This window comes from Geospiza fortis, unplaced genomic scaffold, assembly GCF_000277835.1.
Source record: "Geospiza fortis unplaced genomic scaffold, GeoFor_1.0 scaffold130, whole genome shotgun sequence".
Classification (NCBI taxonomy): domain Eukaryota; kingdom Metazoa; phylum Chordata; class Aves; order Passeriformes; family Thraupidae; genus Geospiza; species Geospiza fortis.
Genome location: NW_005054300.1, coordinates 6,769,341 through 6,793,498, shown reverse-complemented (window position 1 = coordinate 6,793,498; position 24,158 = coordinate 6,769,341). Strand labels below are relative to the sequence as shown.

At 34.0% G+C, this 24,158-nt stretch overlaps 1 protein-coding gene across 1 annotated transcript in view; it reads right to left on the bottom strand.

The window, feature by feature from the left end:
• The window catches only part of ADGRA1 (adhesion G protein-coupled receptor A1), a 147,204-nt gene that overhangs the window by 102,082 nt on the left and 20,964 nt on the right, over positions 1-24,158 (bottom strand). Inside the window, exons 3-7 of the mRNA XM_014309837.2 lie at positions 18,805-18,969; positions 15,206-15,404; positions 13,802-13,951; positions 10,722-10,883; positions 8,200-8,415 (exon numbers count right to left, since the gene is read on the bottom strand). Of these exons, the coding sequence (XP_014165312.2) occupies positions 8,200-8,415; positions 10,722-10,883; positions 13,802-13,951 (528 nt within the window). The 5' untranslated portion in view covers positions 15,206-15,404; positions 18,805-18,969. The remainder of the gene's footprint in view (positions 1-8,199; positions 8,416-10,721; positions 10,884-13,801; positions 13,952-15,205; positions 15,405-18,804; positions 18,970-24,158) is intronic.

Below are 24,158 nucleotides of genomic sequence, written 5' to 3'. Positions count from 1 at the left end.
ACTCTTTCCATACAGTAAGAAATGCCACAATTTTATTTTGGGGTTTAAAATAATTAAAAAATTAATTCTTATAGATGAATTAATCTATATATTTTTAGTGAACACCATTTTAATACATCAACAACAACCACAGCAAGAAGATTTTTTACTTGACAGAATTTTATATCTATTTTTAGGGACAAGACAGGCTATGAAAAGTACTTCTGAATTCACCATGACACAGAACACATCTCACAGTTTCTACAAAGTGGTAACAGTCAATTAAATAAGGAAATATTAAATCCTTCAACCCCAAACAGAAACGTTAGATTTCTACTAGTATGTATTTTGTTTTGGAACGAAAAAAGAAATCAAGGGTGAACTCCTTCTCCAGCTAAGCCCACCAAAATCAAAGAAACAACACCACCCAATTAAATAATTTCTTCAGCAAACAACAAGGCAATGATTGCAGAAATATTTTAACTGAAATTTCAGCTCCTGTGCCACAAAGACAGTTCTGAACTGTTCTAATCCTTCCATGAATCAACTTGTGAGTATAGTCGTCTCTTCATAAGTCACTTTAGAAGAGGTATTCTACCTAATTACACCCCTAGGTCTACACTGTGCATAAAATACAGAGATAACATACCCACCTCCTGGAAAACTTGCATTCCATTGCTGACTTCCACTACATACTCAAAAATGACTGTCTGGAGATACACACATGTATATGTATCATTTGGAAATTCCTACAACACAGCAATTACAGCGCCCTAACTACTACACACAAAATCACACAGATTAATTTCTCTACGTACATAAACCGAAAACCCACTCAAAAATCTTTGATACATGACGTCATATGCTGCTGTATTTTCCTGAAGACAAGTTCCAGCCAATATGGTCACTTTGACAATGAGAAAGGCTCTACCCTTCTCTGAGCACCTTTATACCACATACAGGGTTTGACTCCTCCAAAGCAGCCTCCTCACCTGTGTGCTATTGACCATTCCCTCAGCTTATCACATACAGCTGGAGACAAAAGAAGTCAGGAAACAATCAAGAATTTCTAGGAAAAGAATACACATTAAGGAAAAAAAAAAATCCAGCCATATCACCTCCTAATAATCAATCTATTTTAGTGAACTCTTTATTACCACTGGTCTATTTGAGGACCAATATAAGCCAATAAACCAACACTGAAAAAAACCAAAAAAAAAGGGAGAAAGAAAGAAGGAAGAAAAAGCTTCTAAACACACTTCCACAGTTACTAAAATTATCAGTTTAGAAATTGGAAATGCCTTCTCTAAAACAAGCAACAATCAATTACCTAAGCGACCATGTAGTGAAAAAGATTTTGAGAAACAAAATGTAATTACTTATTGGATATTGATGCATGTTATATTATGTAGCATCAATCATTCTCTGAGAAAAATAAAACAAACATTAAAAAGAAGAGTTCAGAAAAGAACAGTTGCAAATACTTAACTTACACAGGGAGGTCTATAAAAATTTTAAAAGTTTATTGTTTATACCATGAGAAAATTATGGGCATCTTATTTTATATAATGAGAAAACTGGGGGTTAAGTCCTCAAAAATCAATGCAGAACTGGGACATGCATTTGTACTCAGTATTGTATGTGGTCATTATTACCTTTGTACCATCAAGTTAATTCCAACAACTGATGTTCTGTGTTATTAATTGTTATGGTGTCAGTGGGGTTTTGTTATGCGGTTTATCTTAATTAGTGTACAAACTATTATTTAACAGCAGAATGCACATGAAGGAGTCTGATAGTTTATAACAAGGAAGCTAATCTTATAATGCCCTTTGGGAAATCCCAAAGATAACTTTTCTGTAACAAGAGCAATGGTGCTGAAAATCAGAAGTCTGTTTTTTACTCAGCCATTGTGGATTAGAGAGCGGCAGCACATCTCCTAGATATATATTGACAGCATACATAAAATCAGTAGTATTCCTGTGTTCAGGAACAGAAGTTTGTTTCACAAGAAAGCAAATGTGAATTCAAATAACACAATTTTACATCAACTACAAGTTGCAAATTCTCCCAGTCTCTTTGTCCTTGTATTTTTTACCTTCAAGCTATTCATGTTTCTTTTCACTTCTTTAGACATACAAGTTTGGGCTCCAAATTGTACATAGCATTAAGGGAGAATGACTAAATGGCTAGATGTTAAAACACATGATAAACCAATACAAGAATTAGAGAAACACTTCTGTATACCTAAGATAACTGACAATTTCCATACATGCATTAATAATATTTGGGCACTGCTCCATTTTTCTCAACCTTCAGAAAGATTTGTAAGTGCAGGATGAACATCCACATTATAAAAGGTCACAGAAGCATGTGCAGAGAAAAGAAAAAAGAAGGTATATTGAATACAAAACACCAAACTACAAACCTTGCAGGTGTTATACTAGGCATAAATATATGAAGTCATTATTTGAGAAGGAATAGTAGTAAGTGGTATCAATATAAAAATGTGATTTAAGCATACTGAGAAAGAGAAAGTGAGTTGCAGTTTTTCTTGTCTGGTTTTGATTTTGAAATTAAACCCTCTAATTACCTGAGCGACAGGTATTTCAACTCTTTCCAAAGCTAGTACTCAGTGTATCATCTGAACTCACCTGCAAGCAAATTAATACTTCCACAAAAAATACTAGTTTATATATCATACTGCTAAATGTTTTTACTTATTTTTAATTTTATTTTAAAACAAGTATTCCATGGCTGTAATAAGAGAGATACCAACAGCTATTTTTTGATAACTCTTAGACATTATGTCTAAGAATAAGGACAAATATAAGAAAATCATTTTTTGAATGCAAAAACTAGAATGAAGGTGATTATTTAGAATATTGAATAAATAGATATTGTATGTCTGGATATATTCTAAATCACTATTAAAACCACTACAGAATTAAATTAGAACTATATATAGAAAAGATCTTTAAAAAGTAGAATAAATGTAAAAGGATGAAGCAGGTAAAATATAACAAACTTAAAAATGCCTACATCACATTAAGCTATACCTTTGTGATAGTACCCACCTAATCACAGAGAAAAGAGAAACACAGTCCTAGATTAGTTATTGTAAAAACAATTTATAAATTTACAACCAAGCAAACTCTCTTGTAAGTTACCAGGACAAATTTTCAAATAATATTATTATTCAAGAGAAGAAAAGCAAAATGCTTTGGACACTAAGACACAGAAAATTGAGAAAATTGAGAAAAGAGAAAAATGGGCAAAATTTTTTTCCCAAAGGAAAGGGAAGAGGACAAATTCTGATGTATAACATGATATGCCTTGATCTGGATGTTTAATCTTTGTAAAATATTTTGAAACAAAATAGGTTTTGACATTGGATATTCCAGCATTCCAGCCAGTGTTACCCTGTAATATGCCATACTTATAAAACTGAGAAACTAAATTTTGTTTGCTGGTGTCCTGCTTACTTGGCAATTTTTTCTTTATTGTATGTTTTCTGAAGTTGTGAAAATTAAAGCATGAGGAAAAAAAAAAAGAAAAATTATAATTTCATACTAATGTGTATGATATACTCAAAGTTCATATTTGATGAGGAAAGTTCTGCAACAATCTCTAAAAATCAATGAGTGCTGGGAAATTAGAGGTCAACACAATGGAAATGATGATGTCAACATAATTCATGCTATATTTATGATATCTATCAACCTACTGGATATTACATGCCAGAAAAAAAAATACAGAATTAACCTAAGAGTGTACTGTGACATACTGTAGGATAAAAGTATTTTGTTGACTATGTTATTGAATATTTCAATGTGAATGTTCCCAGCAGAAGACTGAAAAGTATTTGTTTCTAATGCAGCATGGAATGAAAAAAGATCTGGAGTGGGGAACATTTAGTCTGGTAGACTGAACCAGAAAAATCAATAATAGCTATTTTCTGTGCAAATTACAGGAAGTATACTCATTTTGCATTACATTTTCACAAATTCTATACGCTATATGAATTCTGAATTTCCTGAGTTGATCTTTATGCACTGAAAAACTTCTGTACATATGCATTCTGAAACTGGTAAAAAGGTATCCTAAAATGGATGAACAACCTCATGATATCAGTAACAATAATTTTCCCATTCACAAATTCCTCTTTGGATTTTTAATTCTGTGTTTTGTCCTACTCTCATCACGTGGTGGAAATCTTTAAGGTCTTTTCTCCATTCCCGGTAACTTTTACCTGTGAATTTACCATTATGTATACATTACATCTATGGTCTGACAATCAAAATTTATTTTATGCAAGACAAAACCTTTTCTTACATAGATTGTATATTTTCCAGTATGTATCTGAGACAAGAATATTTCTAAAATTGTGTAATATCTCAACATGGTACATGCAAGTAATCGGAGGATTTTGTAGGTGCACTTTAGAATTTGTTTTTGTGGTTACCACGTCTGGTACCAATTTAACTTTTACCATTTCTTCATATGGACACTACCTGTAATACAACCTGACAAATCCAAAGGTCAGTCTGGCTCAGAGCATAGAAGAAATAAACAGAATTGAAAAGTTGAATAGAATGCATGAAGACTATCATGAAGAACTCAGAAGTCAGGCATTACATGTGAAATTTGCATTATTGAAATTTTAAAACTTCACTTCCAATTCATTTGTGTGTCAGAAGAATAATTAAGATAGGAACAGACTTCTCATTTGACAAGCATTTTCAATGAAGCTGAAAGTATAAATTATGTTAAGAAAATATTTTCTTCAAAGTCGAAACAGAAACACCAAACTTACAGGCCACCATAAACTGCACATTTCGTTGCCACGGTACAGGAAGTTTAAAGGTTCAGTCTGTACTGAAGGAATTTTACTGAGTCAGAGGGTGGGTTAACTGTACAAGTGATTATCTTTGCACACTGGAGATATTTTGCACAATCAGGTTGGAACAGAGATTAGGTTCCAAGTATGCTTCAGGTCTGGTATCAAACAAGAACCAGGCACTAGATTTGTACTGAATGGCACTAAAATTTCATCAACTGTTCTCACATTGTCTGAGTTCAAATGTGCAGCAGCCTGGTTGGTGTGTGATCATCACTTCATTATCCAGATCACCACTTCTGATATCCTCAGAACACAGCTCATGGGACAGAATTGTCCTCCAGGAGCATTCCTGTGATAGGATCTCAGCCTGGAGACCCAGGGTGGGAGCATCCCATTAAAGCTTCTTAAACAGAGAGGAAAACAACCAGTGTGTCAAAATACTGTAACAAAAATTCAGAATATATATTTAAGATTTTTTTTTCCCCACCCAATAGAGTCCAGTCAGGCAGCAAAAGCCTCTTACTAACAGCAAAAATGGGATCTAAGAGAAGGCATTTGGGTCTAAGTCCTACCACACAAAACTTCTGATCTGCAACAGTGATAAATGATTATTTTCAAACTTGCAGGTAGCTACAGAGTCAGAATTAGATTTAAAGATAAAAAATTATGTATCAAACTGCAATAATAATTTAATTTAGGGTAACTGAAAACACTGCAAGTTGGTCTATAAACATATTTGAACCATAAGTGCATACAGACATATTTTAACAGCTATGTCCTGAACTTCTCTGAATGCTTAACCTCTTTCAGTGGCTTTTAAATTATTTAATTTTCAAAGTCTATCCTTTTAAAACTGTTTTTTACTTTTTTATTTAAATGTTGATGTTACTTAACCTTTTTGGAGCATTCTATACCATAACAACCAGATTAGGTTAATTTATATACAGAAAACTAGTGTCTAAATATGTATCAATTTCCTACCATTGCCAGGGAAGATCACTAAGAACAGCTACAAAAGCTTTGATGGTATTCACTAAAAAGCTTGAGCTCACCCATACCAGCCTTCTCCCCTCCACTGCCCACACTTTGCTTACTGAGGAGTCACTTTTTTAATTGATTAGTGAAATTTCTTAGAAATAGAAGACATAAACAATTGTTTTGCTTAGTGAGCAGATGATTTTACTATAAATTTGAAGAGGGCTACACTTTCTAGCACAAAAACATATGAATATTCTCTTTTAGTAAGCTTCTTAAGCAAATTTTCACATTTTTATTAGAAGTTAATTAAATTTGTGATTGCTACATCTGCTTGGTGATTTTAATTAGATGTTTTTTCTTCTTCATTATTAATCCTATGCTAAATAGAGGAAGACTGTAAGAGTAATCTCAGCATCTAAGATTAAGTTCTGAAGGTCAGATATAATAAAAGAAGCAATTCTGACCTTAGAACAAATTCTCTTTTTTCCTAAACTTTGCACAGCACAGTCAACTAGGTTTACCTCCAATGAGCAAATATAGAAATAATTTTGCTAGTGGATGATGATAAAGAATCCCATCTTCTGTTATCAATTACAATTCTACATATCATTCACTTCAACAGTGAAAAAATGTAATTTCAGAATGAATTAAGGGAGTGGTTAGCCTAAAACTTTCAGGGAGCAGTGAATTAAAATTTCTTGCTTTTCAGGATAAAGTTAAAGCAATATGGCCAGTCTGCTTATTCTCTTGCCACATTTAAAGTCTGAGTACACCTCCACATTAAAACCTAAAGCCATGTAATAAACATTTAGCTGAGTCTATAATCTCCTGTATCGTGCTCTTACAGACTTTCCAAATTCACATACAGGTGATAACTGGAGATCCACCTAATAAAGTCACTTCCATCAGAATATATATTACATACAACAAAATGGTTTTGCATGGCAATAAGCTCACTTTCTCCTGGCTTCTTTGTACCCGCAGTAGAATTTCCCTTCTCTATATTGTATAAAGTCAGGTAGGTTCACAGTATACAAGGAAAGATTTTACTGAGATCATTATGGTGACATTATAACAACATTTTAGGAAGGAGCTTCAAATAACTGGTCTAACTTACTCTAAATAATTGACAAATGCATGCTGATAGAAGAGATGAGACATTTGCAATTATGGTAGGATTTTTATAAAAGGAGAGATACACCAGTGCTTGACCATTCAACTATAAAGAGACAAATTTACTAAAAATGTTGGTATTCCGTTTCTAAAGAAGTACAAAATATATTGGTGGAGCTAATAAGGAAAACTTTCCCATTCCTGTAATCTCATATATATTTCTGTATCAATAATACTGTCCCATACAATTCAGAGTGTTCCAGGATTTCTTCTTGAAGAAATCTAGTGTCTTTTAGACCTCTGACATTTGGTTTTCACCCTATGTATGGCAAAGTCATTGCTCTTCAGAGACACCTTTCTTTTTCCTATAGACAGACATGTTCAAAGTCTTCAGAGGAAAAAAATGAACTCCATTAAAGGAAACAAATTTAACCTATTCTTCCATTATTAAGATGACTCCTTTTAGCAGAAGATCATGGGAGCACGAAGTACCATATAACTGACTGCATAGTCCATACAGATTAAAATGCACCAAACTTCAATCAAAATATTTTCAAGTTCAATAAACTAGTAATATTATTCAGAGAAGCATCGTTTTGTCATAGTAAATAATTCAAGAAATAAGCCTATTAAACTGAGATTCAGTTGGAGGATAGCTGAAATTCAACACTAATACTTAAATTTAATAACATGCTCAGCCAAATACAAAATTCCATTTCCTGCTAGATCAAAATTTAATTGTTACACTTCATTATTTGATAAAAACAGTGTATTCTATTAAAAGGCTTATTTACTATTTTCTTCAGCTACTACTCAAAAATCCAGCAAAACACTCTCCCTCACCATGAAGTCCAGAAGATAGTGCAGTATTATTTATGAAAGTAAAGGTAATTTTCCTAAAAAAAATATATTTCTGCAATGTAAAACCCTGTGAGAGTGCCTCACTAAAACAAGTATTTCCAAATTAATTTGAAGAGATTGTTTACACATAGAAAAGTTTGCACAACTGCACTCAGAGATAGAAAAAAAACAAGACATTCACTCATCTCTATTCACATCCTGCATTCTGCCTGATTATATTAATGGAATATTCATTACCACAACAAAATGTGCTACACTCAATACACCAGTTTAAGCCCACTTACATGCTGAAATTATTAACAAGTTCACAGTGCTAACAACACATAAAATATTCATTTTACAAAGCAGTATTCTGCCTAAAGGTGCTACTGAAAACACTAAATAAATAAAATAGATAATTTATATTCATAATCATACTGACTTACTCTGGTAGAAGAATTCACCAAAGAACCATCCAGATTGCCAGTGTTGCACTTGAAATTCAAATATAGATCAGGATTGTGATTTGCTTCCCATCTTCCCAAATCAGGAGTCACTGACTTGTCCGAGTTTGCAGAAGTTTTCTGGTAGGCAGTGCAAGTCATTCCTGTGAAGCTGGAGGGCTTGATCATGAAGGCTTCCAGAGCAATATTACGAGATACCTGTGAAAACGTTGAGAATGGTTGTCACAAACCCATTAACCATACTAGCAATTGTATGTGCATTGTGTGCTTACTGCATATACTCATAAAGGATTGTGCATACACACATACACACAGATATATGTGTATATATATATATTCTCTTGGGGTGAGAAAGAAAATAGAACTTATTTAAAAATATGATACAGGATTCTACAACAGCATAGTGGGTTTCTTCCATCATTCCTTCTGTGATACATATATACACATAGATATATATCTGTTTCTGTCAGTTACACTAGTTATTATTATATCAGTTTTGCAATTCCATCATCAGCTTCAATGGAATCTGGAATTAAAGCAATAAAGTGAACTAGCAACACCGGGCTTAAGAAATATTTAAAAAATGAATAAGGATGTGCTTTGTACCTAAGAAATGAAAAAGGAACCTTCTCAGCTATTTAGTGGCTGAGTCTTTTCACACATCTTGTTCCATGAGAGCATTGAACATGACTAAATGTTTCAAAGCAACACCATGTTGCAGGTACATTTGTGGCCTACCCTTCAGCAGAGTGAAGTGTATGGAGGTGGAGACTGCAGCAGAGTGCAGAGATGCATCTCTACCCTTAAACTAGCATTTTCATTTCATCACAGCGCATGGAACAAACAGCTCGTGTTACAACAGGTGGACTTCCTTAGACTGGTGCTCCACTGATAGGACTATATGGTTTCTGCTTCCAGGCACAGATTGTTTTCTGATCTGTGGACCTGGAAGTGCTGGATTAATGGTTGGACTCAACGATCTTAAAGGTCTTTGACCACCTAAATGATTCTATGATTCAATGTTATATGGCTGACACAGTTAATAGAGTTTCTCTTTTTTTTTCCCCTTTGGAATTTTATGAGAAACTATTGGCTACCTAAGCTGTGGGTGTTTTATTTGCTGTTTTCTAAAATAAAGAAAGCTGATGCAATTTCTGTGAGACAGCTTCCTGGCTGGCCTCCCAAGGAACAGATATGTTTGGTATTGCCTAAGATGAGACCAGAAATACTCCACAGCTTTTGTTTATTTACAAATTGCACTCAACAGTAAACTACTTCTCCTACAGAAAACCTTAAGAAGCTAAAAGATAAAGCAAGGCAAAACAGTTAGTGACACATATTGAAGTCTGAGTACATAGAATTACACTTTTCAATAATGTCAACATCTTCCTGAAGCAGTGAAAGGGAAAAAACTCAACCTTTGCCACTTGACATTTAAAAGAAAGGCAAGTATAAAACAACAGAGCCCTCCTAGCTGTCACATTGCAAAATACTTCTAAAAGTAACATTATTGTGAGTATGCATTTAATATAAATACTTTTAACAAATTTGATTCTTTTATGTATATGAGAATTAAATAAAAAACTTCTTTTAAGAAACAGTCCAATATATCTTTGTGTCTGTTTGCAAGACTGCTTTTCTAAAAACACAAACTAAGATTATTATGCTATTTGGCTTCCTCTATAATTCACTTCAGTCTATAATTTCTTTTGGGTTTTTTTTTTTGCTTGCTTTGAATTTTATGCATTTTTCCTGTGATTTACTCTGCACCTGAACTCACATTTAAATAGTGGTTTTGTATAAATGCAGTGGACAATTGAGAAAAGAATAAGGGTTGCTTAAAAGCAAGCAAGTAAACTAACTCAAGGAATGATAAGGCTTTAAAGTGTTTATCTAAACTTCTAAAAGGATGACTTTCAAGCTTCTGATTTAGATGTATTTCTGCTATTTAGATGTTGAAGCTGACAAGAAGACAACGTTAGTCTCCAAATGAGAACCTCTCCATATCCAAGTGACACATTTGTGTAGATGGAGGACAAGGAGTAAAAAAAATATTTCTAACAGGTACAGTTTGCTTCTAAAAAAACTAAAACTACCCCCAAATTGGTAATGTTTAGGACATGATAGACCTTTGTTGATAATCTTCTAAATACTTTAAACAATAGTTGTTCAGAAGCCTCTTGGTAAGGCACATTAAAATCTTCCAGATCCAACAAAGGATCTTGTCGCCTTTTATGGTCGGACATGCTGCTGTCAGTCACTCACTCAACTTGGACCTTTCAAAATAAAACCATATACTACAGTGGCTTTAAAAATAGAAAATGAATGAATAGTAAGAACATTAGAAAGATATTGTTGTGAACACTATATTGTCACAATAAATAAAACTGATCAAAGAAAACCACTTTTTAATACCATTGGTTATATTTTAAAAATACTTCAGTCTTGCAAATAGAATTCAAGAGAAAAAATCTTACAAAACATTTTTTAATTTTTTGAAATACCTTTGATATCACTTGAATCTTGCTGGTCAGTATTTGACTTGCAATCTGTTCCACACATCGTACAATCCTGGTGCAGGCTTTGTCTTCTTTTTGAGCCATCCACAACACGTGGTCATCCACCAACATTATATTGCTGGCAATCTCAATAAGAGCATCCCCAATCTGGAAGAGGGAAAAAAAATAAAAAGGTATTGTCTGTAAAACTCAATAACTAAGAAAAAAACAGATAAGGGTACAAATGTAGGCAGGCACATTATTTCTCTTGGTAACCATCACTGAAAGACAGTTTTGATTTTATAAAAAAAATTAAATCGATTGAAAAAGAAAAATCAAGAAAGGAAAAGTGTAACTCACATCAAGGAAGAGCTTTTTAATTCACAACTTTAAAGCTTATCTTCTAGATAAACTAGACAAATTGAGTCATCTCATCTCAATAAACAGAATTCCAGAATTATCATCCTCTTTCATAAACTAATTAAAATTGGCCATGCCCTCTAAAGAACTGCTTCATGTTTAATCAAAGGACCTTGAGGGGGAGGCTTGAGGGGAAGGAATAAAAAAAAGGAGGAATAACATATTTGAAAGACATCTTTGATACAGACATAGCGGAGTAAATTTGAGATATAGCTCAGGTGCTGATATAAACTTGGATCATCTCATGAGCCATAGCTTTGGTAGGTTTCATTCACACTTGTGCCTCATCCAAAACAACAGATCTTTGTTTTGCCAGGTGACATTTTACAGATTTTGGTAACTGTGTGTTTGAAATTTTATTAGTAGTTACATTTAGAAAGAATAAATATCACTGTGAATATTTTCTGTAATTATTTCAAGGTGGAATAAAAGTGTTCGCTTTTCAAAATTCAAAAACTTAATTTGAGTAAAATTTCAAAATTAACATGACCACAGTACCAATATATTTGAAGGCAAAGATATACCCAGCTGTCACAAGTAAACCTGAATAAAAAGGTATATAGAAGAGAAAAACAGCTGAGAAATATTGTTAAAGAAAATTTCAAGAAGTCAAAAGTCACACTAATAGAAACAGAAAAATAAGATAAATACACAGATGATTCAGTGGAAAGGAAAATAGAAATTCAGGAATGGTGAAAAAGCTTTAAAAGATGGCTGAGGTTATGAAGTTAGTTCTGCATTTTCAATAAAAACAAGATAAATTTCCCATGCATTGCAAAGGAAACAAATAATGAGACTACATGTGAAATTTTATGTGACTGTTCCTGAAATATTTAATCTATTTTTGAGAACATAATTACTAGATAATTCTAGATGGCTTTTGACAATGTGACAGAGTTATTGATAAAATGAATAATAATGAATCACATTAAGAGTCTGGAGTGATTTATGAGAAACTATAAAAGCAAACACCAATCAGCTAGGCAGTAACTTACTGAGGGCAGAACAATAGTCTATAAATATACAAAAGGGGAGAAATAAGAAAAGGAAGTAATTTATACTATAATTAAGTGCATTAATGAAGAGTAAAGTCATGTCATTGAAAATACAAAAATTTGGGCTATTATGCATGTTCTGACAAAAATTGTAGCATGTTGCAAATATGTTCCTTGTGCAGCTGTTGAACCTCTCTTGTTTGAGAGGCAAACCACCAGATGGGACAAAGCACCTTTATCTTGTATAAAGACGAACAATCCCATGCGGAATGGGATGAACATCCCAGGAAAGTGGTACAGAATCTGTACTAGTTTAGCAAGAATGTTTTTGAAAACATTGTGAAAAATTGCATTTAAATTGATTTCTAATGGATTTATGTAATTTTAGTTTCAGCTAGCCAATTCCCAACTAACTGCCTTGTACGAAATAAAGTTCAGTTCTATTTATAATTATGAGTGCAGTGAAGCTATTAACACTTAAATTTCATAGGTGCTTTTGTATCTTGTGAGTGAGAGCTAAGAAATAGGTGCTAGCTGAGAGCTCAATGGATGAGGACTCTAGAAAACTTGAGAGAGAGGTAAAGGAAAAGAGAGAAAAAATAGGAGAAATGTTATAAATTAAGAAAATAAGGTATTACTAAATCAGAAATGTAGACATAAGTGATGGAGACAGAGATGTTTTGAAAAAAAAAAAGCAGAAATGAAAACCTATTTGAAAGGTGGAAGAAGACAATTAAAAGATTAGAGATGATGCTCAGCTTTAATGGAAAATACATCAGCTGCTAGAAAAACAAAAAGGCTTTACGGCAAATCCAGCTGTTTCTTTTGAATGTCAAAGTTTTGTTTTGTCAGAAAGCAGTAAGATCTTATCAGGATTCTGAGCTGAAATAAAGTTGCAGCTTTGAAACATGATTCTTGGAGAGCACTTAATAATATACTTTAGATCTAGTGTATTATGGTGAAATTGAAGTTGGAGACTTTCTCAAATTGGCACTAAAATGTTAACTGTTACAATTCCCAGAGCCAGAATGGAATGAACATTGCCAAACCAAAAGAAAACATCATGTGGTCAAAAATTACAATTTCTCAAATGTTTATGCAAGCAGTTACTCTGAAAATAACCAGTAAAAAAAATATGATGAACATTTATGTTCTCTGTAAAAACCTAGTTTTCCCATAGGGTTTGCATAATTCTGATTAGATTTTGCTGCAAAAATGGCATACATAATGCTAAAAGTTTCTGTAAGAAGTTGCACATAAAGACATATTGTCTTTTCTTTACAAGAAGCGATATCACCTTTCAAAATTCAGTGAAAACCTTCTGATAAAATGGAGAAAACAAAAGAAGCATGTGTAGCTCCAGTGGCCAGCCAGAGTCCATTCTAACACCATTTCCATGATAGAAAATAAACTTGAAAAGAAATTTAATTAAGTGGCTCATTAAAAAAAGGTTTTATTCCTAAGCAGCAATGCCCTTGTCATCAGCAAAGAAGACTTAGTTTCCTTTTTGGCAGAAAGAGACACATCACAGTTTATGCAGAACATTTGCAATCAGCAATCAGTTTTAGAAGCTACTCTTCACTGTGTGCCTGCATACATTAAGAGCAGGGCCACATGAGAAGACTTCACTTCTAACTGATACTTTTTCTCAGCATAGAGGAGATATCTTACATCTTCAACTTCATCCACGAAGACAATTAACTTTTCCATTATATAAGCCAAATATATTACATCCATTTTATCCGCAAAGAGGGAAGCACCTCTTGTGTAGGCTGTCAGCTGGCGGGAAAACTCCAGCACGGTTGTCAAATTGATGTGCATCTGAAAATACATTAGAATTGTTAGCCTTAATAAATCAGCTACCTTCATTCTCTTTAAAAACTGGAGATCACATCCATTGGTATAATGCCTGCCATAATTTCACATGGGTGTATGTGCATCAATATGCCATGGATATACATTTCAGGGGAATATTCAGGCATATGAATGTATTGTCAGCCCTAGGTCTTAGATTTCATTGCTTTATCTGAAGGTGCCACCACAATAGACCAGCAAATTTTGAAGATTTTTATCTACTTTTTCTAGGCTGTAACTATCTGGCCTCATAAAATGTACAAAGCTACTTACCTTGCCTTGCCTCTATCTCTAGATCTTCATGAAAACAACAGTGTCAGCAAGGGTTTCTATACTCAGTGGCACATGGTGGGAAAACAAGATCAGATTGGCTGTGAAGAAAACCTTTCCTATTGCAAGTGTAGTCAGGTATTTGAACAGGTTAACCCCAAGAAATTGTGCAGCCTCCATCCTCAGAGGTTACAAAGTCCTCAGCGTCGAAGGCCCTGAGAAACCCAACCTCACCTCCTTGCTTACAAGAGAACAGACTGAATTCTAGACATCTCACTAATAATTTTATTACCCTGTAATTGCAATGGGTCTCTTATATATTAATTATTCTTGTTTATGAACCCATTTGAAAACAAACTTTCTGTGGCCTTATCTAGCACTACTGATACCACCAGGGAAGAAATGGTCAAGGAAACGCAAAGTTGTAAAATGAGTATGGCAGTTACACATCTGGGCCATCTTCCACAGTATTTCCTGTTACATTCATTTTTTCTCATTAATTTCTATCCATCTACTTTTTCATCTCATTCTTTTACTTATCCATAAGAAACAATTAAGGCACTGCTTGTTTTGAAGACATCAAAAAGGCATTCTAAAGAGAAAAGGCACTTCAGCTGATGAAACTCTGATATGGGACTCCACGAGAAATGAACATCTTTCTGGAAAACCACATGAGGGGAAGGAAAGTCAAGTGCTGATCACCCTGCCAGCATTACTAAAAATCATCTAGATTCTAAGCATCTAATGGAAAAAAATATTAAGATAAAGGTAATGCTGTGCACTTGTTCCTACTAAACTTCCAGTTACCAAAGAAACAAATGGTTGTCTTTCAAGTAAAGCATTTTGTTAAAAGTCCATCTATCCCAAACTTGTGGCTGAACTGACATTTCTTGCAATCTATCCAACAAGCTCAGTACTAGAGAAGGGGAGCCTTGGATTTCAAAATGTTACCTGACTGAAAGCATGAAGAACTTGAGTTATCTCTTGTGAATAAGGACATTCAGAGTAGTTTTCTTCATCCCAGCGTCCAGTTCGGTTACATTTGCGCCACGCCTTTGCCTCTTCTGCACCATTGTGAAATGCACCAGAGTTAAAAGAATACTGGAGACAAGGCTGGTAAGCAGTTATCCCAGCCAAAGTTTTGGGCCACCTAGAAACACCATGGTAGTAAAAATTAAAATGGAAAAGGCAACTTACAATATATATATATATATATATATAAAACAATATATGACCATATACAACAATGTAAAGTGATATATGAGAAAAAAAGGCAATTTTAACTTTTACTTCAAAATGTTTTATAACTAATTACTTTGTTTCCTTGGAAAATGTCAGAATTATACAGGTTCAAGTCTAGCTGGTCCCACATTCATTCTGCATTAATTCCAGGAAGATGTTTAGTGTTAAGGAAAAAGATATGGTTTGTGTTTTTACAAAATTAATGTCTGCAGACTGCAAAAAGCAGAGAAGTAAGTACATGAAGAAAAAGAAAACGAAAAAACCCCAAAAAACCAAACTCTATTACTAAATGCTCTTAAAACTAAGGGCCCAAAATGTACCTGACAATCTCTGCTTTGCATTTTGACCCATCACTAAAAAGCCTTGAAAAAAACAAAAAGTCCCGAATCTATCAGAAAACAGTGTACAAGATTTCAGCAGAGAACACGTCATGAAGGAGGAAGGAACTAGCCCTCAAAAATGAGCTATTTAGGTATACCTGATTTATGTAGTATGATTCCAAAACAGTCTTTGAAAACAAACTAAATCAAGAGCAGCCAGAATTCTTCTATTTAGCTGATTGGTCTGTTATGAAACACACTTTCTGGGTATAGAAAGTGTTTTTCTGCTGCATTCTCTAGAATGGCACAACTGGATCTATTTCTATAGATACCAAATCTATTGTCATTTACAGCCTAGTGTGGACATAGCAGGATCAGGTAATTGGTAGAAATCAAAGAAAGCCATAAGCATATCATCAGCGAGTCAGCAGGTGTGGGAAGGATATGGTTCTTTAATTGCACTGATCTGATGAGTGAACCAAATAAATCACTAAAATATTCTGCCTTTCAATGAAATTACAGCTTGGCAATCAACCTTTCCTCAAACAAATGTATTAGCTCCTCTAGTTACACAATGCACATTCAATTGTACATTGTTACATAATATACTGAAAGGTTTTGGACTATAAAAGTTTTCTTCATTTCAAAAAAAAGCTAAGAAGAAAAATACTTTTATTTTTCACAGCTGTCACTGCAAAAATTCAATGTGTGATGTAAAAACAGTTGATAAAAAAACGAATCGTGAAAGAAGCTTTCCCAAAATATCAAAATATGTAAAGTGGTACATAGAGCATATAGTATCATAGAGGACTTTTGCCTCTGGGATGAATTATTTTTAGTAAAAAATTTGCATTTATGCAATTGGGCCACACTTATTGGCAACTTAATTCAAAAGTGAAAGTAAAGAGATAATTCTGAGCCTAGCATTGTCACAGTGAGCAGAATCCAGCCTTTATGACTAGGAATGATAGCATATAGCAACATTTTCATTTGCCTTTCAGAATAAGCTTACAGCATTCTATAAAACAGCAACCAAAAAAAAAAGGTAAAATATGGCCATGATAGAGAAAACTTCTTAGCAGAAAAGGCTGGTTTATTCTGACTCTCAGTGCCTAATTCTTGTTGCAGTTACACAATTATAAATACCACCAAGGCTGGAACACTGAAATAGCCACACTCCCCTAACAGTTGATGCTTTTTCCCCCTTTCTTTTGCCCAATAAAAGAACAGTTCTTTCTAGTTTTGCCTTTGTGATTCAATTCTTTCTACTTCCATACTTGTTATGTTACCAAAACTTCAAAGACCTTTGTAAGAAAACTTGCTGGTGTGAAAGCTCCATCTCTGAGGATAAACCTTTGAACAATTTCAAGCGTCAGTGCTGAGTTGGAGCCTCATAAATTCTCTACAATTTTAAATTCATTCTCTCAAATACCAAAAGAACCTATGGACTCAGCATCCTTTTGATGTACATTTTAAAAATAAATTTATATGGATTTCTAGGAAGATGATCAATAGGTTGAGAAATGTCCACTCTTCTTCTTTTGATTTATATAAAATGACAAAAATGCCCCTGGTGTTAGTTTGTGCAGCATGAAGATTTATATATATTTATTTATGGAGAAAAGGATGTCATTTTAAGGCAAGAACATGAACTTCATAGAGTTGCCATCTAAAAGATTCAGTATGAGTTTTCTGATACGAAGTATATATTTTTTTAAAGATCTAATGAAAACCTATTTCAGCGTATCCACTATGAAAAAACACAATTCCAGTTATTGTGATGACAAAAAAATCTATAGCTAAGATTGTCAAAGGTCTCTAATGAAATTTAATCCATATATATGCATTGCCTCAGCAATTTTGCCTCAATGTAACTGAGGTTAACACATAATAAAATAGCTTTGTAGTAAAGAGAAAACAGATTATTTGAGTAGGTTTTTATCTCCACTTCTTTCTAATTCAATCCTTTACTTTTATTCAAACACAAGAAATAGTACAAAAAGCCTTTGGGCTTTTAAGTTTTAAAGGTAACCTAAAAATAAATAGAGGCTTTCAGGTCAGAAATATTCACAGAAAGATCTGCTATTTAAGAAGGGCTTCTTTCCTCATCTACTTTCCCTTTCATTATCTATTCAAGCTGAATTATCATTATAATTCATTTGGTAACAAATTACTGTCTTGATTTCTCAATGGGATTGCCATCATACATCAGTCTTATTGTCAAGCAGGTTTTGTTTAAGAGCTTTGTGCATACCATTGGTGTATTTTAGAGCTGACTGAAAACAATACCAAGTTCCACAGGAATCTTTTCTTCTGATTAAAATTATTACAACTTTAAAAAGCCTCACCAGCATATGCAGATAAAAGCAATGATGGAGCAAAAGCTACATTTACTCTACAAAATCTTGCAGACTCCTAAGATTCAGATAGCAGGACCGATGTATTTTGTAAGCATGCGATATATTGGTAGAACTCTGTGTCCTTAAGCTCACCTCATACAATCTATTTATTTTACTAAATAGTTTTATTTTCTATTTTGATCCTCCTCAGTGAAATATTTTACTAACAGTCTCATTTCATTTGTTACTTCTAATCACAGCTGAACAAAGCCATCTGAACCAGAACAGATTTTAAAAAGTAAAGCACCGAATATTTAATCTTCCAATGCTTCAATGCAGTGTTATCATCTTCTACAAAGACTAAGAAAAATTTTGAATCTTCTCTAATTTATCTAATTTCTTAAAAAATTTCCATAATGTATACTGAGGAATTAGAAGATTTCCTGACTTTCACAAACCACTGCTTCTCTTGAAGCACTAGGTCCCATTTCCCATCAAAATCATACAGGGCTCTCCTTCCTACCATATTATATAAAAATAACAACTAAAATAAGTGATTTATAACTGAGACTGAAGTGTCATGTAAGCATGAATATGGTCTGTACCTCCATTAATATATGAAACATACTCCAAACCCAGAAAGTCATACCTGAAATCTCCCTTGTTGTTAATAATTCTTTCTGCAGGGCAGTAGGGAGCAGCTGTTTCAAGTACCACAATTTCTACTTGTTTAGTGCTGTTTCCATAAGAATTCTTGACTAGACACTCCCAATCCCCAGTTGCATCAATGTCGATACTGGATAGGATAAGTTCACTAAAAAATAAAAGATTCATCATTGTATGCACTTAATAATACAGATATCAAGTCACTGGTTTTCTGACATTAACTTCTTTTTTTATGAAAATATCAGAATGGGGTTTGGTCTGTGATATCAGAGGGTCAGACAGTATGGAAGTGGTAGTAAGCTCTTAGCAGCATCAATTTGTATTGACTACTCAGGTTGTAACAGGCTATAACACAAATCATCACAAAAGAACATAAACTATTTATTAAAGCCCATTCTGCTTTCCCCAGGTATTACAGAATATTTGGTTTGTTGCCTAACCAAGCACTTGGAAGTCAAAAAGGCATTTCAAGTGGACCACACAAACAACCCACAGAGAATGGGTTTGCCTTCAGCTGTGATTACAGATCCTGAGGCATTTTAGCACCAGAATCTGGCACTCTGCTATCAGGGGTAGAACATTATTCAATTACTCCAACTCTACAGATGTCATAGACCAAAAATAATGCTAACTACTGCATCTTAAGAAGGTAACACCTTATATCTTAAATCTGGCATGGGGCTAGAAATAAATTTTGCTACAGTTTTAAACAAATTACAGCTTTTGAAAGTAGTTGGGAGGGGAAAAGAAGTAGCATTTATCTGAAATATTTACTTTGCTTTACAGAAATGGCTTGTCTTTGAATATGCCTTGTGGTTTAGACAATTAAAAATTATGTGGGACAAAATGTAGTGGGGCGAGAGAGAATGTACACTATAAAAACTGAAAGAATGAATTAACAGTCAATAAATTTACTTCAAATCTGTATTTTAAAAAAACCCTAAAAATATTACTTGTTGCCTTTAGCACTTTTTTTGTAGAGCCTGAAATTTTGAAAGATGATTTTCTCAAGAACCTACTATGGGGCTGTTATCTAGGGCCGCAGAAAACAAGTAAACCACGATAAATAGCCTTTGATTTAAGATAGTTGTTTCAGAATTTCAGATATTTCTCCAGATATTCAGTGATATTTGTTATTAAATAGTAACTTTAAAAATATCACATTATTCCTATTTATGATGGCTTTGAACTCCAAGTGCCTTGTAACCCCCTATTTCATTTTTACAATGAATTCTAACATAGTTTTATAGCAAAAAAATATCGAAAAAGCATTACTAGCTGTTCTCAGAGAGTAGCTCAGTATTTCAATGTCAAACGAAGCAATTGTTCTCTTAAGAAGTCTCAGGTGAACAGCCCAGTAACAGCAGCCTCTCAGCTAATTTTTAATACATCTTTTTGCATTCAGGGAGAAGTACTTCAGTGAAATTAGCCAGTTTAACAATGTTTTAATTAAATATTATATTTCATACATCACAACAATTTCACATCATTATAGACAGTTAAGAAAGATCATATTCCTAGAGCTTATAAAAACAATTATGCATAAAGCTTTTTCGCTGAAAAAAAAGGCAGAAGGTACATTCACTTGTGGCATCAAGATGTGGAGACTTCTAAATGAATAGAATGTATGATAGTTATGCTGATCTTCTGATATATTTTCTAGAAAATAACTGCAACCATTGTTAATAATAAAAAATGTGATAAAATTGGAAAAAATGATGATGGTGATGGTAGGTAAATACCATATTTCAGCTTACTATAAATTTTACAAGTAATCAGTATGCAGATAAATAAAGGGTACATTTTCCACTTATTTAAACCGCTGAAATGTGTTCTGATGTAAATGTATCTGCTGCTTAACAGGTCTCCCCTCAGTAGATGAAGTTTCCTAGACTCAGAGACAAATATTTACTGATACACCAGCCTTGTTTCTGATAGAAACGCAATACTTGAACACTGGTTCAAATTACCTCAAAAGACAAGAAACTCCTCACATTCACACTTTTAGTCTTCTATTGCCCTTTCTTCAGATGGTGATAAAAAACAAGCCAGAATAGGTTTATGCAATATAGTGACTAGATCATGAAATTGTCTTCTGAATTGCCATCTGGCCACTGTAAATGATGCATTCATTTATATTCCTCTTGGAATATTTTGATAGCAAGCCCAATGGTGAAACTGTTCATTTACTTACCATCTGGATATGACAAATGATAAATTGATCTTATATCTCTGGAGAATTTGGGGGACTGAATTAAAAAAAAAAAAAGTCTTTTAATACTCAAAAAATGCAGTCAGCTTGATCCTTTAGCATTCTTTCTGCTTATAATCCTTGGAGACTTCGACTTCACAGTCCTGGCAGACCAGAAGGAAGGGGTGGGCCTTTCCTGATTATAGAATTTTAAAACTCTATTTCTAGTAGGTCAGTTACATAGTTTAAGTCTTGACATGGTTGCATAAGCATGCCCAGAGACTCTCGCTCATAGTCAAAAGGCATTCTTGATTTCTCTTGGCAATGGCAACAAGTCTTGGATAAAGATGAGAATTCTCCCACAACCTGAGAACATGGCAAGACTCTGATTTAGGAGCTTGACAAAACCTCAAAAGAATTAAGAGAGGATGGCTCCTTTGGCTGTATTCTTTTCTTGACTATCCTATCTCACAGGAGCTAATAAACATCAGGCCACAAGTGCCAACAATCTTGCCCCAGCTCTGTAGCTTTCCTAAGGATGGAATATGAGTCAACAAGCATTCCTACGCCCTCTGCATTAGCAATCACATCCCACTCCTCAGCAGTGTGACAGTTGCCACTTTTCAAGGAAATTTTGACTTTCAGGATGAGAAGAAATGGCCTCAAGTTGCAGCAGGGGGAAGGTTTAGATCAGATACTATGAAAAGGGTGGTCTAGCATTGGAACAGGCTGCCCAGCAGAACTGTGGAATTATCTCCCAGGAAGTGTTCAAAATACCATGTGGATGCAGCACCTGAGGATATGGTTTAATGCTAAACACTTGAACTTGATGATGTTAGAGGATTTTTCAAACCTTAACAATTCTGTGATATTCCATGATGGTAAAATGAAGTCAGATATTCATGAGATGGTATCAAGGCTAACTGAATAGGAAGACTGCTGCCTGATGAAAAAAGGATGACTAGCAGGCTTTTCTCAACTTTTCCTTTGAAATTACAGTGACCTTCTCATTAAAAACATTGAAAAGAGGAAAGAGAATATACATGATTCTTTTTTGTACTGGGAAATTTCACGCATGGTAGAATTCCTTTTTACAAATGTGATGATTGACATATTGAAAAATTAATTAAAATGTACAGCTGATGCAATTGCATGAAAAAGTTGCTCTGATATTCAACTGAAGCCCGTGGCTTTTGTCATTATAAAGAGAGGAACCACAATACACACGGAAGCCATAGTCATGTAATCAAGTAACCTATGACAATAGAGTTCTATTTGAGGCATAGTTTTGCATTGCTACAGCTATGCATAACTAATTAGACAATCAGAAGTAGGTCTCATTATGCAAAGTTACTCAGCCATGTCCTGAAGAAGTACTATAGCGACATTTACTGTACGCCCCAGCAGTCATTTGCATGGCAGGAAACAAAGTAACAAATAAAGAGGAGACTTTAACACCGTGTTTTGATTGGCTTTCCACAAGAAATACTTTAAAGTCTGACTCAAGTTTCTGTAAGATTTAGGAAGAACCAACTGGTCTTCCTGCAGGAAAATAAAAATTATTTACTCTAACTCAGGAGACATTTAGGTTTTCTCATATTCTTCTTCAGACAGATAAATAGCTAATGTGTTCCCACAGTTCAGGCAGAAGGTCTGCACAACATGCCTCCAACCCATACCACCTTAAATTATTAATACTAACATGCAATTTAAAAAATGAGTGTTGGTCTCCAGAGTACATTGCTGCTCGGAATACAGCCTTTCACAGGGGACATAAGGTTAAAACATGGAAAATGAAGAGAGAATCTGTAAATCAAGGCACTTGTCTGAACTCAAATTGCTAGTCTGATCTCTCTGACAAAATTAGTTATTTACCCTTGAAAGAAACAGCTTTAGAAGGCTGATGGCCTTTGAAGTAAACTTGTGTCCAAGCAACAGCAAGAAAAAAAGGAAGATGAAAGTTGGTATTCATTTTATGCAAGATGTCTAGCAAGTATTTTCAGGTGTAATCAATTTCTCAGACACACAGGTAATGCAATACACATCTTTTTTTTTTTTCTTTTGATTGCATATAAAGACAAAGCTTAACTTACCATTTAATACCATCTGTGGGTACCCAAGAAATGTAATGTGCTATAACATACTTTTTTCTATAATTTAACTATCAGCTAATTTGTTCACATTCTAGAACCATGACAAGAGTTGGAAAAGACCCAGATTTAATAACAATATACTAACAGAAAAAAAAAACCAACAGAGGGACAAAACCACAACAAACCAATTAAAAATCTACTTCCAAAATAAATTAATTTTACAATTTCAAATTATTTGTCAAATGCATATTACTTTGACATGATACAAATGCAGAAATAAATTATATAACGAACATTTTATGGGCAGTTGATATATTAAGGTTAGAATACTGACCTGTTTCACTTGCTCACTGGGAAGAAATTTGGAAATATCTAAAAAGAAGGTAGGACAGCAGTTTCCTACATAAGAACTTCAGGAACGATCTCTATTCTTTCTCAGTATTTGGTGTCTCTCCTACAGTGTAAACTTTATTTTGTAATGGCCAGGAGCCACTCAATCACAATATCATAAACAATTAACTACAGAGGGGGTTTTATCCTGCAGGGAGATAAAGGAGGGGAGAGGAGCTATTTTCATGGAATTCCAGCATATTAATGGGAATATGCCCTACAATACATTCTCAACGATGAGCAGATTGAAATACATGAAAATTTAAAAGTAATTCAGTTGTTGTTTTAATATTTCTAACAAGTGTTTCTTTGTAGAAATTGTTTGCTTCACCAATGTTTAGGGTGGTTTATCTGGCACTGAATTCTGGGTGTATGTCATAAATGCTCTGATATGCTCACATTTGGTTCACAGATTTACAAACTACTGCCTAGACTCAGAGAAAATGTATAATTATATCTAACACTGATGTTGACAGGAAAAGTACTTTGGAATAAGCCAGCCCTGAGATGTTGATGCCTGTCCTCAGCTGTGTAGCTGCCCCTGTTTGAAGGGACACATTAAAATCATTCTGGCCTTAAAAAGTCAACGCAAAACCCTCTGATTCTCCCTTGTGGGAGATAAAGCATCAATTTTTGTTCTTACTACTGGACATTTCAGAGTTG